This window comes from Dermacentor albipictus, chromosome 6, assembly GCF_038994185.2.
Source record: "Dermacentor albipictus isolate Rhodes 1998 colony chromosome 6, USDA_Dalb.pri_finalv2, whole genome shotgun sequence".
NCBI classification, from domain to species: domain Eukaryota; kingdom Metazoa; phylum Arthropoda; class Arachnida; order Ixodida; family Ixodidae; genus Dermacentor; species Dermacentor albipictus.
In genome coordinates, this window is record NC_091826.1 from 126,619,449 (window position 1) to 126,635,762 (window position 16,314).

Consider the following 16,314-nt stretch of genomic DNA (forward strand, 5'->3'; position numbering starts at 1 on the left):
GGAGTCATCCCTCGCCTCCGTCATTAATTTTCAGCCAATGTAAGTGAAGACCCATGGTCGCATTCACAAAGCTTTTCGTTCGTAGCTACTTATTGCCTTAGGCCGGCCGGCTCGCATCTCTTTTTATACGCGAAATTCTAGTCTAAGAGAGCGTTCGTGAGTACAGGCCCTGTTATACAATAGGACGATAGTTCGCTCACTCTACAGAACGCGTACTAGAGGCGTATACATAGAAATCATTTTTGAGTTTTGTGGAATTCCTGAAAATTTCTTGTGCCAAATAGCATAACTCTTCTCCTTAGGCTGGATTATGCGAAGAGGCGGACATTATTAGCACGAGAAATCTAAACACATATTCAACTAATTAACGGAAATTCTCTAATAGTTTGTTACTTTTTCGGCACATATTGTTATTTGTTACGAATTGTAGCCGGTGAGTTTGCCGCATCCGCTTGAAACGAATCTCCAAGATGTCGCCAGTTTGAGATATTATTTCCCAATGTGTGGGACGATATACGTGGGCGTTCCAGTTACTTTTGTGCTTCATCGCATAAAATACCGTTTTGGTAGAAAAGTACCTGGAACAACAGTGCATCCTTTACGGCGAGTTTGATGGCTTATATCTCAAAACTGGTTTCATTCTGCAAATTCATTCCAAATGGATGCGCCTTGCAAACTCAACGTCTAGAATTTGCTAACTGCCGTACGTACCGTTAAGTAATTAATTAGGAAGTTAATTGGTGTAATATTGTTAATATGTTGAATATGGTTTTCTATTTATTTTTTCTCAACGACTAGAATTGTGATATTTGAAAAAGGTGATTTTTTAAAAACTACCTAAAACTTAAAAACGGTAACCCCGTATACTCCGCCCGAAGGCCGTGTTTTCCTACATCGATGTCGAACGCTTGTTTGAACGCGTGTTCAAGCCTGTTGCTTAACTTGTTTGCCGACTGTTGATTACTGTTTCGACCCGTTGCATTTCAGACTTTGCTCGTGAACAACGCTTTATTGCGTGTTAGCACCGTAACAGTTTCCAGGCGCGAAAAATTACTAGAGGTGTCACGCATATCTCGACTTATAGCTCCCACGCCTCGCCGCTGCGTCGTCAATGTAATCGTTAGCAAAACACGCAGCAATCATCTTGCATACAGAAGACGACATCTATAGGACACTGGCGGTATACGCCCGACATCGTGCATTCGAATCACAAGCGAAGGTCGCTTCAGAAGAGTTGTAGCTCAGTCACGTGACTGCCCAGGGATTGGCAACGCCACCAGCCGCTCCACGGAGGGGAGAAAACCGACGGGACGACTCGCCCTGGGGAAACCACCGCGTAGCAAACCTTCCCCGAGTGCGCATTCAGTTAGTGCAGTAACGCTGAAAACCAATTAGAGATGCACACACATGTCGGGACAATTGCAAGTGACCAAATCGTTTCCTATCAGGTCGCCGTGTTGCCCCCTAAGCGCTCGACTTGTATGGCACAGTGTCAATTCGCGCACCTGTTGTTGTACGACTTCTTAGCACGGAACGCTGCATGTGCGCGCGTTCCCAAGAAGCGCGTGACACCGAGACTTGCGTGGCTCTTTCGAGAAATTTATCGCGCAGAACGTTCATTGTACTCCATCGGATGACCAGTTCGTTGCCCTTTCTCAGAACAGCGAGGAACGCCCATTACGTCATCTCGGAGAACGTGGTCATCTTCAATGGCTTGCCGTACGTGCTTCTGGTCCGGCGCTGCAGGAATGGGGCTGGACGTCACCGCACCCGACGGGCAAATGGCGCAGCGCTTGCGCATTCTTTACTGGAGGCGCCAGTTCGAGGATGGAGCGGCAGTTTGGTTGGACCGGCTCCATACGGCGTCGTCCAGTCGTAACGCTGCTCTGGGGCGGACCATCTCCGAAGCGCCGCCCATACGCGACGCGAACAAGTTCACTCACGCAGCGCTCAGCCTGTTTCCCACAAACCGTGAACAAAGAAAACAAGAAACACAGAAACAAGAAGAAGCGCGAGACGGCGAGTTACGTCCATAAGTAAGTGCGCGCGCAAAAAGGCAACCACCCCAGAGCGCGCGCGAACGCCTCGGTCAGCCGTCTGCATGCCAAACGCCCGCGCCGCCGAGCGTTGTCGTGCCGCCTGCTGCTGATCTCTCTGTTTTTCGTCTGCAACCAACCACCGCGTGCAGCTTGAGAACAGCTCCCAGCGGCCATTACGTGTACGCGCATCGTTGTCGTCTGCTCATTTGCGCGCCCGAGTTAAAACAGCCTCACGGCCTTGTAGCCTTGTATGTACACGTCTCGCCGTAGTATTTGGCTGCGCGCATCGCTTCCCCGTGTTTCTTTTCTCTTTTTTTTTCATTTTCTTCGCTTTGTTCCCCGCAGAGTGTTGGCGCGCCGCTTTTGTCTTCCCATGGTCTTTGGTGATGAGGCTCCGTAAAATCGTGGGAGCGCGGTGCCAGCGCAGTTCGCGCGGGCTCGCAGGGCCCACGCCGCATGGATTCGGCGAAGCTGAGACGCTTGGGGGGAGAGTTCCTTTGGCTGAGAAATAAAAAGAAGAAATAGGAAAGAAAGATAGGAAAGATTTTGACCGTCTTTGACTCGACCTAGACCTTGCGTGCCCTCTCGAATAGATGCGGGACCGTACGATTGCTTTGCTTGAAGGGCGTTTAACCCTGACCCGCCAAGTAACTAGCTAAGCGCCACCACCGATGCGCATAATAGGGAATGTGCACACAGTCTCCAACTCGATAAGTTAAAACATAACGAGTGGCTGCATAAAGTTGCACTTAGTGGTCCTCTGGCAACAATCTCGCTCCAAATGCAACAGCTCACTTCAGGGAATTTTTACACGATGTCGAAGTTAAGTCTGCAGTTGGACCACGCCGCAAATAACTGAACACTGTCTGCTGACACCTGCAAACCACTGGCCAGAACTGTAATCCTGCTGGCAATCAAAAACGTTGCGTCGCAATAATGGATGCTAAAGTATGAAAGCTAAATGCGAGGTGAGGACAAGGAAAGCTGAAAAAAAAAAGACAGAACGAATGCGTGGAGTTCTCTACATACGGATCCAATAAAAACCACAAATTTAAGCAAAGACAAAGATCAAAATAGAAAAGAAAGAGAAATGGTGAACGGAAAGGTGCACCGGTGTATCAGTGGCTACTCTGCACTGGAAGAAATGGCAAGGCGATTTGAAGAGAAGCTGATGAAAAGCACACACTCGATGTAAGCGATGTAATGTCAGATTTCCTAATCATTAGGCAATGCGATCGTATTTACTTGTAAGCAGATGGGGGTGCAAACTTCATTTTCAATTAATTTTATAAGCCAGATAATTCTGGCTATCCACATGAGCTAAAGGCTGTATAAACAGCTTCACAAGGAAACTTGGACACCGAAATTCTTCACACCCTCCATTGCTCTAGAAAGTGGCCAGCCGAAATTCAGAAGCTGATAAAAGTGAAGCTGGGAACAAACAACGCTTAACGCAGTCTAGCAGTTCATGCTTGACGACGCGTATAAGGATATACAATGTACAAGGTGCCGGTCAACGCCTTGTATATGAATCATCATCATCATTATCAGCATCAGCAGCAGCAGCAGCAGCAGCAGCAGCAGCAGCAGCAGCAGCAGCAGCAGCAGCAGCAGCAGCAGCAGCAGCAGCAGCAGCAGCAGCAGCAGCAGCAGCCTTTTTTTATGTCCACGGCCAGGACGAAGGCCTGTCCCATCGATCTCCAATTACCCCAGTCTTGCGCTGGCAAATTCCAACTTGCGCCTACGTATTTCCGAATTTCATCGCCCTACCTAATATTCTGTCCTCCTCGACTGCGCTTCACTTGTCTTGACATCCATCCACGCAGTAACATTAAATGGTCCACCGGTTATCTGCCTTACGCATTACATGGCCTGCCCAGCTCCGTTTTTTTTCCTCCTTATAACAACTAGAATATCGGCTAGCCGTGTTTGCTATCTGATCTGTGATTGTCTATAAATATAATTGCGCAAAAGTGTTATACGTCTTGAAAAGAAAGTGAGGCACTCTGGGTAATGTCACACACTGTATAAGGCAAACAGCCCACTGTGAGTGGATTGCCCAAATCATCAGGCACGCTTGCAACACGAGGTTAAATGACCGAAAGTCAAAGAACTATACGCCATCAACCAATCAATCAAGTAAGCAAGCAAAGAATCGCCCTCTAGCCAACCTTTTTCTCATCTTGTTGACTGTAATAAGCAACCTATGGACATCAAATATATTAACGCGAAAATGATAGGAACCTCAGATGTGACCCCGAAAAAGCAGTGAAAGAGCGCCGCGCATCGGTGCTACGTCAGTAAGCAGGTTACCCCATCTAATATTTTGTGAGGACAATGTGACAAACAAAGATTCAAGAAGGAAGTATTCGTACATATCTAGCGAGGACGTGCGTCAGTATTGGTGGGCAACTTTCCATGGCAATGAAGCGAAAGATACGAGGGCGGAGTTTCTGCACAAGTGTTACCGCGCCAAGTAGTCCTGCAGCGCTTTTGGTTTCTTGGAATCGATGATCAGTCGACGCGGCTTCAATGTGCGACCGTTTCGTGTTTGCCCAGACGCGGAAGGGAAAAGCCACAAAATAGATCAACTTGAAAATTCAGCGGCGTGTTTTGTCTGATGTAGCTGTTGAAAACAAGGAGTTTCCTGTTTTCTCTTCCCCAGCGTAAGCGAACGCGAATTAAAATGTGGGGCTATATTCAAAAGCGCTCTTACCTGCGCGCATTTGCCTTGTAGCTTTAACTTGATTGCCACAGAAAGTTGTCCGCGAGTAAAGCTGGCAAACATGGCCTGCTTACAACAATTACTGAGGCTAACAGCGTATTAGCAAAAAATCTCCAGGTGTCCTTAGCTGTATATCGCCTAAGAGACGTGAAGGCGAAAGTCTTGCAGAGCCTACTGTAATTCGCCTTAATCCACCTTAATCATCTAATTCTACCTTAATCCACGTTAACCGACCTTAACTCATCCTAATCCTTCTTTATACACCTTAATCGACCTTAATCCACCTTATTCGACCTTAATCCACCCTAATCCTCCTAAGTCAACCTTATGTTAATCCTCTCTAAACGACCTTAATCTACCTTCATCCATCCTAAACCACCTTAATCTAATCGCTGAGCAATTATTAATTAACTTTGCTAATCATTAATAATCTCTTATACACGGATGGACATGCTATGGCTCGCCTCTGGCCTTCCTTGGGCGACGTGATATTTTCTGTACTTCACAACACGACCTTGAAACGTAGAGATTTAAAGGCCGCCCCGCATTCAGCGTTTTCGCGGCGTTTTCTGGCGCTTCGTCACCCGTCGTGGCTCGACGCCGACGTAGTAAATGTTCGTGCAAGCCGTCCCAGGTTGCAGCAGCCGAATTTCGATGGAGGCAGAACGCAGGAACGTTCGTGAACTCAAATGTGCGTCAGAGAAACGCATACGATGTCGAAGTCAATCCGCGTCCACAATCACCATCAAGCAAACTGCAGGTCAAGTGAAATATATTGTGTGGAAGCATGAAAGCATTCAATCTTTCCTCGAGAACCAGAGCTTCGCGAATAGGTTCACCTGCCTCTCCGGGCTTTTTTGAGGACAGGTATACCTGTACTCAAAGAAGTTGCCAATCCGCTTCTCGCACAAGTGTTAGCAGCGGTACTGACCTTGAACTGCTCGTTACTGCAGCACTTCAAAGCATAGCGAAAAAAAGAACGTGTGAAAAACAAACTATATAAAAGGTGATCGATAGTGGAAGAGGATGGAGGAAACGTTTCGACTACAGGGGCTTAGCACTGCCGAAGACAAGTCCATATAGGCGAAACGATCGCTTGTTCGTCCACTGCTGATAAAGATTCCCATCCTCCTGTGAATCTCCATCTTGTTTAAAACCTGGAGGTGGTATTTTTATCCACTTCGTCTTATCTTATCGATCGTGACAGTACGCATGTCTGTAGCACTAACGGTATCCGACGTCGCAGTTTTTACGAATTAGAAAAATAGGGCACATGCATCACGAGATATAGTCTGCGCCTTGTGTTCCTAGCGGGACGTCCCGCTAAGCTTCCACAGATAGGAGAGTTTGCTCTGCTCTCCTCGTCGGAGCCGTTCCAGTCGAGCGGCCGATACATGCGCGCTGCTTATCCCTCCGCAACATCTGTCACCTGGTGCTCATCCCACGCGACGTGAAGGTGGAAGACCGCACCAGCTGCGAGTACGCGATATGCGCGGTGACAGACGGTCACAGCTGTTATCAATAACGACAGCTACATTCTGGTAGAATAAAAAAACTCGCGCGCGCTTGATTGTCTATGTTCTTTTGTCCGCCTCTTGAGCTGTTCGCTCCCAATGCTGGATCTCCAACAAGCCCGATCATCGACCATGCTATGGCTTTCATTGCCTTCGACGTGGTGAATGACGACGGCTGAGCGCTTCGATGAGTTTGTGCCCCAGCATGGTGCCGAAGCAACGACGCGAACAGCCACGTTGTCACCACGGGCTATGTCTGAAGCCCGTCTGCTCAGATACTATAGCGCCAAATATACCATTTTCTTCGTAGCTGCGCCACATTTTTAAAATTGCCTATAACAAATAGTAAAATTCTAACCCTTAAACTAAATTGCATGAGAGGTATCCATTATTTCTACGAGAAATCAAAATGCTCAATCCACTAGGTAAAATAACTACACTAATTAATTTTCAATTCCGTACGTTATGGCACATATTTGTATCTACGAATATTATAGTGGGTGAGCTCACAAGACATATCCGCTTGTAAGAAATTCCCAGGGCCACGACACTCTCGAAATAATAATTTCCAAAGTGCCCCACCCAGTTCCCAGGAGGACGCAGCCCGCGGCATCGACTACCGAGGATTAGCAGCCTAGGCAAGTAAAGGTGGTCGAAGTATTTCGTTCTTCTGAAAAGATATGTGCTGACCTTCGCTTGAACTATATATTTTTATTTCTGAGCGAGTTCAATTATAAGGGCTGACACTATTGGTGTTCGGCCTATTTTAGAGTAAACACGGCACAAGCGTACGAAGCAAATCGACAGTGAGACCAGCGAACGCGTAGGGAAATAACTCTTAATCGACGACATTGCGTTTGGTTGAACACTTTGCGATTGCACGTCGTCAAACCGGTGCCAGCCCTGTCATTCATTCTGCTTTGCGAACGCACCGGCTCCAGATCGAAAATTGCTATACGCGTCTTAATGTAAATCGTTTTAAAAATCGTTTCGGGCCTAAATTGCTAATCCGTCAATAATGTATTTCAAATTCTTGTTCGAGTAATATCCACGTCATTAAGTAATTCAGCTGAATGAGTATAATTGTGCTATCTGCAACAAACGAACTTTTTTTAAATTCTCTGAAATTTTAAGCAACAAATATAATGCTTAGTCTCGTGAAAGCCCCTCACGAAAATTTACCGTCATCACGAAGAAAAAGTGAACGCACGGAAAGATTCGAGCTCACAAAAAAAAAAAAGAAAGAAAGATGGCGTCGCTGTCGGGACAACCGATGTTTAACGATGTCGCGAGCGCGCACCAAGTGGGGAAGATTCCTTAGCGTGGCACTCGGGGAATGCCACGCCTCTCACACAAGGAATGTCACAGGAACCCGCGCGTATAGAACGATGCACCACAGCCAAAGCTAGGGTTTGCGCGTCAAAGAGCCATTTCAATGAACGCATGTACACCGCGGCCGCGTTGCTTGTGGCCTGTAAAATGAATGGCGCGTTTCATGTAACCATTTCAGCGTACTGCACTAAATTATATCGCGTGCAGTCGCTCAAAATGTGCATATGAACTCGGGGCACGCAACACGTGCTTCTTGATCTTTTGATCTCGCGAAGGCTGGCCGCCAAGGAAAGCTGTGACGCGGAAAGAATGCGGAAGTCTGCCTGTTGAGCTTTCACCGACCGTGGCCTCCGAGTACCGCCGCAATCTCGGAGGCCACGCACCGACTACATATTTCCTTGACGTCGCGTTGCGGAGGCGCCTTGCCATTGTTTTCACGATGTTTCCAGACGCGTTCCATTACTTGGGCTCGCAGCCGTCTCCTTGGCCGTCTACGTAGACGGTCTCCGATGCTCAGTGACGTGGACGATATTCGCGGAGCAGGCAAAACGTCACGGAGAACCCGAGCAGCCATCAGGCACGGAGACGTTCTTTCTAGTATTTGCCCAAGCACCGTCTGCATGTGTGAGTTGCGAGTTCCGCCTCTCGAAACACTACAGTGCTACGGAGAATGACGCACTTCGCCCCGTTTGTCCATAGCCGAACTCCACCACTCGACCGTGGATAAGTACTCCGGAATGAGCTCTCTCTACGTTCGTGGTTCGGGCATTGTGCCAAAGCAGTGCTCTCGCGAACGAGGTCTTCATTCGGTTCACGCGTGTTGGGTGGAAATTTTAAAGCCACGCTTTCTTTGCCTCTTCCTTCGACTTTCGCGCTGCTGCTGCTGCCTTGCACGCCGCGTCGATACGACGCGAGAAACTAGTTTCGACCTTTCCATCGCGTGGCATGCGCACCATGCCCTCTGAAGCTTCCTGTGGGTCGCTACATTAGGCTCCTGACAGCTGCAATCATCCATAAACCCCCTGAAAAGCATTGCAGAAACTCCAGCGCTTACGTTTCTATTATATATATACATATATATATATACATATATGTATATACATATATATATATATATATATATATATATATATATATATATATATATATATATATATATATATATATATATATATATATATAGATGACCCTTCGGAAGGAGAAAAGATTCTATTTTCGGCTATCCGTGAGTGAGCTGGAGGTGGAGAAAGGGAGATATGGGATGACAAGAAGGAAGAAGGTTGTGGGAAGGATCAGCTGGCAGCAACATGTCATGGCAGGACACCGCAAGGGGTAGGGGGCCGGGGGATCGGCTACAAGGAGGCAAGTCCAGCCGCAGCAGGGAGCTCGAGAAAGGCTTGCAGTGCTGCGACAAGAGAAAATCTTAGGTGTTGGCTGGAAAGCCGAGGCGGTTGTATGCGGCTGTCATCGCCTGTCGTTGCGAAGCTAGTCCTGGACAGAGGCACAGGATGTGTTCCAGGGTTTTAGGGGAGCTGTATCCCCTGCAGGCAAGTGATGCGATGCTCCATACACCGAATTTCTGGGCGTCAGGTCATGCGCTGCCTGTGCTGAGGCGTAGGAGGAGTACCTGCTCTCGTCTCGTAAGTCCCTCCTCGGTGAGTGGCTGCGGTGGCTTGCCGCTAGCCACTCACGCGTCCGGGTGGGCGGCGGTTATCAGTTCGAGCAGCCGGTATTGTGTGTAGTCGGATGCGGCTGCAGCAGTGGTTACTGCAACCAGAGCATGGTGGGCTGCTTTTGCTGCTGCTGCCTCTTCATTTCCGGCTATCCCTACGTGTGAGGGCAGCCAGCGCAGTGAGAGGGGGATGTCACTCCTCCGGATTGCAGAGAGCTTAGCCAGGAGCAGGGTGATGGTGACTTTTGTACGATCGGGTTTTAGTAGTTCCTGGAGAGCTGGGCGGGAGTCTAAGATGGCCACGGGGACCTGTGGTGAGTGCTCGACAAGGAATTCAGCCGCAATGTGGAGGCCCGCCAGATCTGCTGCTGTGGAGCTCGCAGCAAACGGTAGGCGGCACTGTAGGGTCGTTGCAGCTGCCAGTACTGTGCAAGCTGCTGCCGTCAAGCCACCGGCAAGGTGGACAGACCCATCCGTGAAGATGTGGAGATGCCCACTTGGTTCATGCTGCTTGGACAGTGCTGCCTGCTACAGCTCCCATGATAGGGTTATCTTCTTCTGCTTCCCCCACAACTGGAGATGGACCTCCAGTGGCTGCTGGTGGGTCGGGGGCGGTATCACTGCTGTGGGGGGCTGGCCACTAGCACGTCGTATAGTGCGCAGATGCTACCCATCCGGAAGGAGGGACGGCTCCGCAGTCTGGGCACCAGGGCATCCCTATCCGGAGTGCGGTGCAGGTGGTCTATGTCGAGCAGAGAGAGAGAGAATCAACTTTTGTGCTGAGCCCTTAGTGACGGGTGGTGCGCGCTTGCACCAGATGGGGTGGAACCTTATTCTCAGGTCCCATATGTGTCCAGCAGTTCCTGGCCCCTAGCCGCCAGCGCGAGCTGGGTCGGTAGGTCGGGGCTGGACAACAAGGTCTCCCATCGCTCGGGGGGGTTGGGGCTGGGGAGGGTGGGGGGTAGGGGTGGTGGGGGGTTCTTGAGCTTAGTGCACTCTGCAAGGATGTGTGCTAGAGTGCCTTTTGACCGTCTGCAAAAAGGGCATGAAGTGTCATGCTCTGTTGGGAACATCTTATGCAAGAGCACTGGATGCGCTAGCGACCCCGCTTGCATGCGTCGCACGATCGTTTGCTGAATTCGGTTGAGTTGCGGATGCGGACGGGGAAGCCTACATCTGCCGCTTCTGTACATTTGCGTGATGTCTTTGTAGCTTGTCACGGGGTGCGGTAGCCCTGGCTCGTCCTCGGCCCGGATCGATAGTTCTCGGGCATAGTGGTCGGCGAGTGCGTTGCCTTCCACTTGCGAGTGAGCCGGGACCCACACGAGCTCAACGGCCCGCCCCGGTGATTTGCATTTGTTGAGGATCGCTAGTGCCACGGAAGAGATGTTCCCCTTGCGGTAGCTTGCGTAGGCGGTCTGGGAGTCTGTGACAACGGTCCTCACTCCCGGTTGTGCGAGTGCGAGGGCCACGGCCACTTCTTCTGCTTCGGCTGTATTCGTCGTCCGTATCGACGCGCCTGTGACAAGTTTATCTATGGTGGTGACGACCGCCGTTGCTCTGGTTCCGTGCTTGGGAAGTGAGGCGTCCGCGTAGAGGACCTCGGGGTCCTCTTCCAGCTGTCGAGCCAGTGCCTTGGCCCGCGCAGAGCGTCTCTCGTTGTTCCTCCCCGGCTGCATGTTCCGGGGGAGGGGCTTGGTCTTAATAATGTCTCTCCACGTTGTGGGGAGCGGCTCCGTTGTCGGTAGCTGTTCAATTTGCCATCCTATCTTGCGTAGGACGGCCCGACCGTGCTCTGTCCGGCTCAGCCTTACCCTCTGGTGGGATAGGTGTGCTTCCACCAGCTCTTCCACCGTGTTGTGGGCACCCATTTCCAGCAGCTTCTGCGTTGACGAGTAGACTGGGATGCCCATGGCGAGTTTTACTGCTTTCCTTATCGTCGTGTTCAGCGTTTCGCGGTTCACCTTCGCAAGCTGGAGGTACGGGGCGGAGTACGTTACGCGTGACACGACGAATGCCTGCACCAGGCGCAGTGCGTCTTCTTCTTTGATTCCTCTGTTCCGGTTGGTGACTCTCCGGATCATGCTGAGGACTTGCTCGGATGTGGTCTTGATTTTGTTGACGGCTGCGTGCGCCTTGCCGTCGCTGCACAACAGCAGGCCCAGTATCCGGATCTGCTGCGTTGGTTTGATCTCTGTGCCGTCGATGGTGATGATTATGTTTGGCGGCGGCTCTTTCTTCGGTCTTCCGGGCTGTACCATGAGCAGCTCCGATTTCTGTGGAGCGCAGCTCAGGCCACAGGTCCTGGCATACTCGTGGACGGTCGTTGCCGCTCTCTGCAGGGCTTCCTCCACCCAGGCATCGGAACCCGCGCGGTTCGTCCACACCGTTATATCGTCGGCATAGAACGCGTGGTCCACGCCCTCGATCTGATTGAGTAGTTCGGGCAGGGGCAGGAGTGCTAGGTTGAAAAGCAGAGGCGACAGGACAGACCCCTGTGGGGTACCGCTGTCTCCGAGCTCCACAGGCTCTGACCGTTCATTTCCTATCCGGATAGTTGTTGCTCTATTGGTTAGGAAATCTTTGATATAACCGTAGGTCTTGCGGCCACACCCCGTCTTGCGCAGGTTCTCGAGCACGCTGGCGTGGGACACGTTGTCAAAGGCCCCTTTGAGGTCCAAAGCCAGTATACCCCGGGGCGCGTGCCTCGTTCCTTTTTTAATCACCAATTCGTGTAATTGGATCAAGACGTCTTGGGTGCTCAGGTGCTGGCGGAATCCATACATGGTCGCCGGCATCTGATTTGTCTCGTCCAGGTGTGCTTGAAGTCTTCTGAGAACCATGCGTTCCATGACCTTGCCCACACAGGACGTGAGCGAGATGGGGCGCATGTTCTCGATGGTCAGAGGTTTGCCGGGTTTAGGTATGAACCGTACCTCGGCCTCTTTCCATTCTGCGGGCAACTTCGAGCTTTCCCAGGTTCTGTTGATGTGACCCAGGAGCCCACGTGCCGCCGCATCACTCATGTTATTGAGCAGCTTGTATGTAATGGCGTCCATTCCTGGTGCGCTCGCCTTATTACTCTCGTCTATGGCTGTTAACAACTCCGTGATGGTGAACGGTTCATCCAATGCCGGATTTTCCGGTCCCCCGTACTCCTCCGGTATCGGAAATCGCCCTCTCTCCGTCTTGAGGTAGATCGCCTTGAGGTCTTCAATGAGCCTTTGGCCGTTGCCATCGTAAGCGTTCAGAACTTTGGTGAGGTTGCGGTTGGTTGCGGTCTTGCTGCTCAACGGGTCGATCAGGTGTCTGAGCAGGCACCAGGTCTTGCGCGCCGACAGCGTTCCCTGCAGCCCGTCGCACGTACTCATCCAGTTCTCTCGGCACAGCTTGGTTGCGTATTCAGCGATCTGTTTGTTGAGGAGCGCGATGCGTTTGACGAGCTTCTTGTTTCGTCGTTGACGCTTCCATCTTCGCGTGAGCGAGTGCCGCGCCTCCCACATGTGTGCTAGTTTGGCGTCGACGAAGGGCGTCTGCATCGTTGTCACAACTTCTTGAGTAAATCTGTCGAGCGCGATCTTTTGTTCTCGCGCCCATTCTGCGTACGTTTGATGTCTGCCCTCCTCCGCGTTTTCTCCGGAGGTCTCGTTTTCTTCGTCCGTGTGCTTGCGCATTCGGTCCCAGTCGGTGATCCGGGCTTTGCCGAGGGCTGCCCGGTACCTTGGTCCCTTGATCGTTACACTTATGATACTGTGGTCGGAGCCCAGGTCTACGTCTTCGTTCCGCCAGGCCACTTCTAGGGAGCCCGCCATCCACGACAGGTCCGGGGTGGTGTCCCTGTTGACGCTGTTTCCCTTTCGGGTGGCGACGCCCGGTTCATTGAGGAGCGCCATTTCTTGGTCCTCCATTGCCTTTGCTAGAGCCTTGCCTCGTTTAGATTGGTATTTGTAACCCCATGTAGTGTGAGGGGCGTTGAAGTCGCCTAGGACCAGGAGCGGCCTGTTTCCCGCCAACCTCTTCGCCTGGCTCACTGTTGTTTCAAAGTCGTACTGCCTTTGTGACGGCCTGCAGTATGCGCTCATCACAAACAGGTTTCCGGCACTGCCAATAGTCCTTGTGTGAACCTCGACCAGCGTGTGTTCGCAGCCCTTTTGCGCGGTGAGGTGCTGGGTGGCTGCTATGTTGGTGCGCACCAGTAACGCCGTCCCGCCTTCCGTCGGATCCGTGTACGTGATGTAACCCGGGAGTCTGGGTCTGCCGTGTGTCTCTTGTAACGCGATAATATCCGGTTTCTGGTCGAGCCCATCTAAGTGAAGTTGTAACTCGGCTTCCTTGGTGCGGATGCCCCTGCAATTCCATTGGTAAATGATCGTTGTTTCCCCCCCGCGGATTTGCTTTTTACTGTTCGGCGTCTGCGCCATCTTCCTTTGACGTTTTGATGCGACCGCGCCTGTACGCGATCGATTCCTTGACTTTATTGGCGCGTTCTTTCCTTAGCGCTGCGAACTTGTTCTTCACGGTTATCGTCGCTGTCTTCGCCGCCAGTCGTTCGTGCTTGACTGACAGGATCTTAATTTGACCCTCGAAGACCTCTAACCTGGCATTCATATTGTCGAGATTCTCGTTAATTTTATTGATGGCTGCGAGTATCGCTGCCAGTTTGCCCTCTTGCGGTGGTTGCTGTTGTTGATTTGACGGCTGCGGTGCCGCTGCTGCCGTCTTGCAGTCAGCTGTGGTTTCAGCGTCCATCGCTTCTTGAACATTCAATGCTTGGTGCATGGGCTGCGCCTCTCCTCTCCGCTCTAGGCGCGGCGAGAGGGGGTCCCTCCGCGGCACCTTGCGTTTCTCGTTGGCGTCCTCGGGTGACGGGCTCGTTTTGGTTAATTTAGTCGGGTTTATGTCGAGCAGCCCCTGCCGCAGCATACGCAACAAAAGAGGCGAGGCTTGGGGCTCCACCAGTGTAGCAGCCACAGGTTAATGGCGTGGAAGTCCTAGAAATGTTCGTATGGCTGTCCTATGTACCGGTGCAAGTGTTTTTCTTGCGGGTCGGCATTGGGTTCGACAGAAGCAGTGCATACAGGAACACACAGGTAGCGGCAGCAAGGTACAGACGTATGGCCCATCTGGATGCGCAGCCTTTTCCTAGCTGGAGTAGCCATCTGACGTCTGTTCTCACCCTGCGTGCCTTGATGGTGGCTGCATTGGCAGTGTAAGATGGTGGTCCACCTCGAGCCCCAGATATGTGACCTCCTTCGCACATGGGATAGGTATGCCTTCCAGCGCCAGTCTTCAGACAGTGACGCTAGCAACAGCTGCCGGGTTGATGAGCAGGATAAGCAGTCTTTGTGGGGGAGGCAAGAAGCCCGATGCTCCGTAAGTATGCAGCTTCTGCATTCCGGGATCGTTGCAGTGATGACCGGATGGCGTGCAGGTACCGTCTGGGTCCGTGCGTCTAGGGGCAAGTCATCTGCACCCACCGGGTACTGCGTCGAGAACCTTGGCTCTGCTGGGATGGCTGCAAGAAGTCCAGCCAGTGCCACGTTGAATAGGAATGGACTCAGGACGGAGCCCTGGGGGACGCCAATTGCCATCTTGCGGGGGGTACTCAGGGTCCGGCCGACTCTCACCCGAAGTGTCCATCCCGTTAACAATGAGCTGATGAACTGCCGAAAGCAGCCAACGATGCCGAACTCATGCAGTGCATTCTCGATGACCTCGTGTGGCAGTCCATCAAACGTGCTCTGGACATCCAGCAGGATGAGGAGGGCCACTTCCCCGTTGCTTCTTGCTGCCTCCAGAGTGGAGATCATGTCTGCGATCGAGTCGGCTGTGTATCGGTGGCAACGGAAGCCTGTCTGTTGCTCCAGCAGGAACCCCACCGTTCCTGCAACCCAGTTTAGCCGTCCTAGATCAATGGTCTCCATCAGCTTGTAGGGTGCTGAGGTCAGTGACACCGACCTGTAGGAGGTGATGGCCGTGGCTGTTCGCCCAGGCTTTCTGATGGGTAACACCACCGCAGTCGGTCAAGTCTCCGGTAGCGAGCCGGTCTGCCATACGTCATTCAGGGCCTCCAGGAGCTGGCGCCGGGCCCGCTTGTCCAGGTTCCGTAGCATTTGGAATGTGATGCCATCAGCTCCTGGTGTACTGCGGTCCTTGGGTTTCGCCAGTGCTGATGCCAACTTGTGCTCCCGGAGTGAGTCATGCCAGAGGGCACCAATCTGGCTGGATGGAAGCCACCAGGCTACCTTCGGGATGGGGGATCCAATGCAACGGCTGGTTCGGTGGCTCGGAGGGCTGTGAATCGGTCCGCCAGGAGCTCTGCCAGGGATGGTTCGCTGCCTAGGCATATGGCCACTGGGAGTACCGGTTGACGTACCCCTGGGCGTACCGCTGGGCCAGATAGCAGTGACCGCAGGAGCCTCCATGTTCGTGGACCACCATTGGCTTGGCTGAACGAGTTTCGGATCCCCTGCCAGCTCTGTCATTGTCGGCGGTTGGCAAGTCGCCGACAGGCAGCATCGGTGCGGTTGTACTCGGTGCGATGTTCTGACAGCCGTGTTTCCAACGCTCGCCTTTCAGCTCGGCGTCTGGCAGCATAGAGGTTCAGATGTCGAAGGTCAGGCGCCGGTTGGTCTTCGGGCATGAGCGAGTGGGCGGTTGCTGCTTGAGCTGCCTCTGGCACACATAGGAAGAAGTCCTTCTCCTCTGGTATGCAGGCGAGTTGTTTCCTGAAGGCTCGCCAGTCAACTGTGCTGAATTTCCTGGTACGGGTTCGCTTCCCTCCTGCCAGGGTGATGGAGATCGGCAGGTGACCTGAGCCCCAAGAGTCTCACTGCGTAGTCCAGCTGTAGTTGGTTCCCTCTGTCTACAGGCTGACATCGACTGCCGTACATGTCATGTGCGCTGCCTTCAGACATGGATGAATGACCCGGTGTTCAGCACCTATAGGCCCAATCTGCAGAACACCTCCACCAAGTCCTTTCTTCGTTTGCAGCATCTGCGGCTTCCCCAGGCCGTATGGTGCGCGTTCAT

The 16,314-nt window shown here is 52.1% G+C and overlaps 2 protein-coding genes across 2 annotated transcripts in view; both read right to left on the reverse strand.

The window, feature by feature from the left end:
* Positions 1-16,314, reverse strand: part of LOC135899458 (muscle calcium channel subunit alpha-1-like) — a 934,514-nt gene that overhangs the window by 763,422 nt on the left and 154,778 nt on the right. The window lies entirely within an intron of this gene.
* LOC139047093 (uncharacterized) lies at positions 9,298-15,206 on the reverse strand. Its single transcript, XM_070521053.1, has 3 exons — positions 14,718-15,206; positions 13,947-14,193; positions 9,298-9,719 (listed from the first exon to the last, which is right to left on the reverse strand). Exons 1-3 carry the CDS (start codon positions 15,204-15,206, stop codon positions 9,298-9,300), a joined length of 1,158 nt encoding a protein of 385 aa, XP_070377154.1.

What these genes read in the sequence shown, in the direction of transcription:
- LOC139047093 (XM_070521053.1), bottom strand. Translation starts at nt 15,206, where the DNA reads ATGGAGACCATTGATCTAGGACGGCTAAACTGGGTTGCAGGAACGGTG. An exon ending in TAGACGCACGGACCCAGACG is followed by an intron (nt 14,194 to 14,717) that starts GTACCTGCACGC and finishes ATGCTGCGGCAG; the next exon opens with GGGCTGCTCGACATAAACCC. An exon ending in ACAGCAACCACCGCAAGAGG is followed by an intron (nt 9,720 to 13,946) that starts GCAAACTGGCAG and finishes GCTTGACGGCAG; the next exon opens with CAGCTTGCACAGTACTGGCA.